Source organism: Lactuca saligna, chromosome 5, assembly GCF_052625555.1.
Source record: "Lactuca saligna cultivar CGN05327 chromosome 5, ASM5262555v1, whole genome shotgun sequence".
Lineage (NCBI taxonomy): Eukaryota > Viridiplantae > Streptophyta > Magnoliopsida > Asterales > Asteraceae > Lactuca > Lactuca saligna.
This window is the reverse complement of record NC_136421.1, coordinates 253,559,686-253,563,284: the sequence shown is the minus strand read 5'-3', so window position 1 is coordinate 253,563,284 and position 3,599 is coordinate 253,559,686. Positions and strand designations below refer to the sequence as shown.

Here is a 3,599-nt window from a genome sequence, read left to right as displayed (position 1 = left end):
TCCTTGTAGTTTTGGGCAAAATACTTAAATTGTTAATTTAAATATAACATTACAATACTAACTTAAATATAAATTATATATTTATATATATATATATATATATATATATATATATATATATATATATATATATATATATATATATATATATATATATATATATATATATATTAAAATTTTCCATACTTAGCTAAAGTAACTAACTCCACCAAGGGTAATTTAACTCCACCCGGGTAACCACCACTTCTACATTCTTCTTGTGATCTTCTCACTTAAACCCGATAAAGGTCTCGCCACCACCGCTAACTCTATCCTTCATCGTTGCTCAATCTATCGACTGCTTCTTCGTCTTCTTCTACTCCCCGAGTTTTCATCGACGTTCCTGCTCTCCTTCTTATGGCTTTGCTAATAGAACGAGCGGACACAAGCGGTGGCGAGGTAGTGAAGCAGACGAGTGGGTGGCCGAGAAATATGTGTAGGATGTCTCGCAGAACGTGCCATCAGCTTTGAAACCCAAAAGCGATACGATGGTCACTTCCTCCGGATCCTTCCCCACCGCCTCTTTACTTTTGATCAGGTAAGAATATCTTGCAATTTTGTACGTTTTCGCTTTCAGCCGTCAGTCTTTGATGAAATCGGATTTTTAATCACTTCTCAACTTTCGATTTTAGGGTTCGATTTTGTTTTTTGTTATCTAATGGGACTTGAAAGGGGTACGCAGTGAATAAGTCGACTGGTGGTGATGATTCAACATGAAGCGGACAACTACGCCTAAATTGGAGGCATCCCGTCAATCGACTGTCGTCTTTTTGTCGTTCTTCAGGCCAGGTATGTTTCTTCTTCGTCTTTGTTTTTCTATATTAAGCTTCCCTCGCTTAATCTGCTTTGTTTTCTAAATTTTTGTTCTTTGTTTTCTTTCTGGGGATTACTTTTGGTATACGCATCGAAATAGAGTTTTATTTTATTTTTTATTTTTTATTTTTTGCTTCCGAATTTCAATTTGCTTGCTCTGATTTTGGTTGGTGGTAGTTAGATTTGATCATCGTCTCCCACCTCCACCGTCGCCTACCTCCGCTAGGATTGTGTTTACTGTAATCGCCAATGTTTTCAGTTGGGTTACCGCTTTCTCCACTTATTCATTTGTCGGTGAATTAATCAGCCATTTGGATGCAAGAACAAAGGCAGGGGCATCTAGCAACTACAACAGCCAATTTATAGCAAATCTGAGGTTAATATTCATGATTGATTCATCTTTTTCCTAATTTTTTTTACTTCTGTTAACAATTTGGATTTTGACGTTACCATTTGACAACCGTGAACTGACAACACCATTGGCTGCAGTCGTTGGATTGCTGGACATTCTTATATCTAATGAATGTCTAATAAACGAAAAATACGCAACAATTAGCCACATTCATACACGTTCAACAACTCTCCTTCGTCTCCTGAACATTATTTTGGACATTTGTACAGTGCAAAAAGCATGTTGTGGAAACTGTCATAGATTGGTAAACATAAAATCATGCATGTAATTACATCTAACTTAATGTTAGGTCGACCTAATGGTTTGTGATTTGTTTGTTGCGTCAGATAATATGCCAAAGGTAGTTCTATGTGGGTTTTTGGTTCTATCTGGGTTTCCAGCGACTGTGAGGTTGGTGAACCGGACACCCGATTTGATTTTTTAACATGCCCTCAACCAACGTCATCGTCTGTTTCTCCTTATCCGATTCCCCTGTGTTTCCCATATTGAGGGTTATAACTTCTTGCTTTTTATATTAGGGATTTAATGCAGATTTTTAGACTATTTCATACATATTCTAATGAAATAACTTTGAAACTATATTTATTGGACAGCCTTACGGATCACATAAGCATTACAATGTAATTTATTTATGTATGCACTTTTATTAAAGTAATAACAATAATTATTATTTTGCTAAAATTGGTGACTATTTAGTTGGAGAATTTATTTAAAAAGTTTACAATTCCAGGTCAGTGGTAATCCAGTAACTGTGGCAGTGGGAAATGTGATCTCTAAAGAAGTTTCTCACTGATGATGTCACCATTAGCTGCAGGAATGCTTTGGAAAACTCTTTTAACTCACAATGCAACTCTAATGGGTTCAAATTCATTTCAAACATATCGAAATCTTCAAGGTCAAATAAGAAAATAGCAACTTACTTTCATAATTAAAAAAATAATTAAAAGTACAATTCCATAATTGGAAAGATTTTTCGAATGTATAGGAAGCCCAACACCTGGTAATGAGCTTACCGATGAGTTTAATGTTCTGGAGGTTGGTCTTTGGAATGCAGTGTGTTTAAACAGAGGTAATAAATATTTTATATTTTTTCTTTTAATATTTTATTAAAATAAAAAGTAAAAAGTAAAAAATCGTGTCAGGTTGTTAGAAAGGGCAAGAAACCATATCCAGATTAATCACATACAATGGCATAAAACAGAAGTTATGGGGCATTCAACTTTCATCCCTAGTGAAACCCGGTACTCCAATTACAGTTGAAGGAAAGAAGGTATGATCTAATTTTTTTTTAAATTAAAAACTAAAAATAAAGAAACCAAGATATCTTATAATATGTTTTATTTTGTAGGTAGGAAAGTTGACAAGTTATACGGGTGGAAAAGGGAGAAATGAGTATATTGGTTTAGGGTATATCAAGAGAAAAGCTGCTTGAAAAGGGAACACAGTTATTGTTGGAGATGATGTTTTTGGGACACTTGTGGAAGTTCCTTATCTTGCACAACAGCAACCGTTAGCGTTGAGTTCAAAATCTTAGTATGGATTAAAAAATAAATAGTGTTTGGCTAGCAAATTGTGAGATATCATTTACCCTTCCTCACCAATAGTTTTATCATTTTTTTTAATCCTGTCAAAAAAAATCTTTCTAATTATAGCCATATACTTTCATTTTTTGTGTATTATAGCATCCTACTTTTATTTCTTTCTATTACATCATTTGTACATTTTTTTCATAAAAACATGAAAAAAAATGATATGGGGCCCCCAGGTTTTTTTATCATTGCACTTTTTACATCTGTCATATTTATCAATTCGGAAACAGTATTGAAACCTTCTGGCCCCCGCGTAGCGGGGGTAACCTTTCTAGTTTTTTTAATGAAAAATGCAAAAACTAAATTGTAATCTCAATTTAAATAAAATATTTCCTAAAGATATTTTTATAATCGTTAAACATTTTCAAATAAGTAGCTTAAAATAACTTACAATAACAATAATTTAAAATAACTCTATATAAATGATTATATTGTTACCTTTAAAATCAAAAAATAATGTTTGATGTTTTAAATAATTATAATGATAAGAGTTATAGCATTAAGCAAATAAATTTTAAAAAAATAATTAATAATAACAACAACTATAAATAACATTAAACCATATATTATATTTAATTTTATTCATGTGTAACTCACAGGTAGAAGTCATTCAAACGATTGAGATTATGCATTTATAATAGATGTATATATTATCATAAAATTCAAAATCATTAATATATTATATGAATTTATTATAACAATTATTATATCAAATTTAACAACAACGTTAATGTTATATTTAAAAA

General features: G+C 31.9%; 1 protein-coding gene across 11 annotated transcripts; it reads left to right on the top strand.

Moving 5' to 3' along the window:
- The first annotated feature begins 204 nt into the window (after window positions 1–204).
- LOC145047394 (uncharacterized) lies at window positions 205–3,041 on the top strand. 11 transcript variants are annotated; one of them, XR_013682210.1, is made up of 9 exons: window positions 208–577; window positions 672–828; window positions 1,030–1,228; window positions 1,342–1,508; window positions 1,591–1,654; window positions 1,995–2,159; window positions 2,250–2,333; window positions 2,407–2,534; window positions 2,613–3,041. XR_013682210.1 is itself a non-coding variant. In XM_078995664.1 (4 exons), the coding sequence occupies exons 2-4, from the start codon at window positions 753–755 to the stop codon at window positions 1,370–1,372; spliced, it is 306 nt and encodes a 101-aa protein (XP_078851790.1). In that variant the 5' UTR covers window positions 207–577; window positions 672–752; the 3' UTR covers window positions 1,373–1,816. The 11 variants fall into 11 exon arrangements, 1 of the variants encoding a protein (XP_078851790.1); XR_013682208.1 differs by having other exon boundaries at window positions 1,591–1,755; XR_013682212.1 differs by having other exon boundaries at window positions 205–577; window positions 722–828; window positions 1,342–1,755.
- Window positions 3,042–3,599: the final 558 nt, after the last annotated feature.

Excerpts from the sequence above, each read along its gene's own strand:
- LOC145047394 (XM_078995664.1), top strand. The coding sequence starts at position 753 with ATGAAGCGGACAACTACGCCTAAATTGGAGGCATCCCGTCAATCGACT. Across the intron at positions 829-1,029 it reads TTTGTCGTTCTTCAGGCCAG|TTAGATTTGATCATCGTCTC; the intron begins GTATGTTTCTTC and ends GGTTGGTGGTAG. Across the intron at positions 1,229-1,341 it reads CAATTTATAGCAAATCTGAG|TCGTTGGATTGCTGGACATT; the intron begins GTTAATATTCAT and ends CATTGGCTGCAG.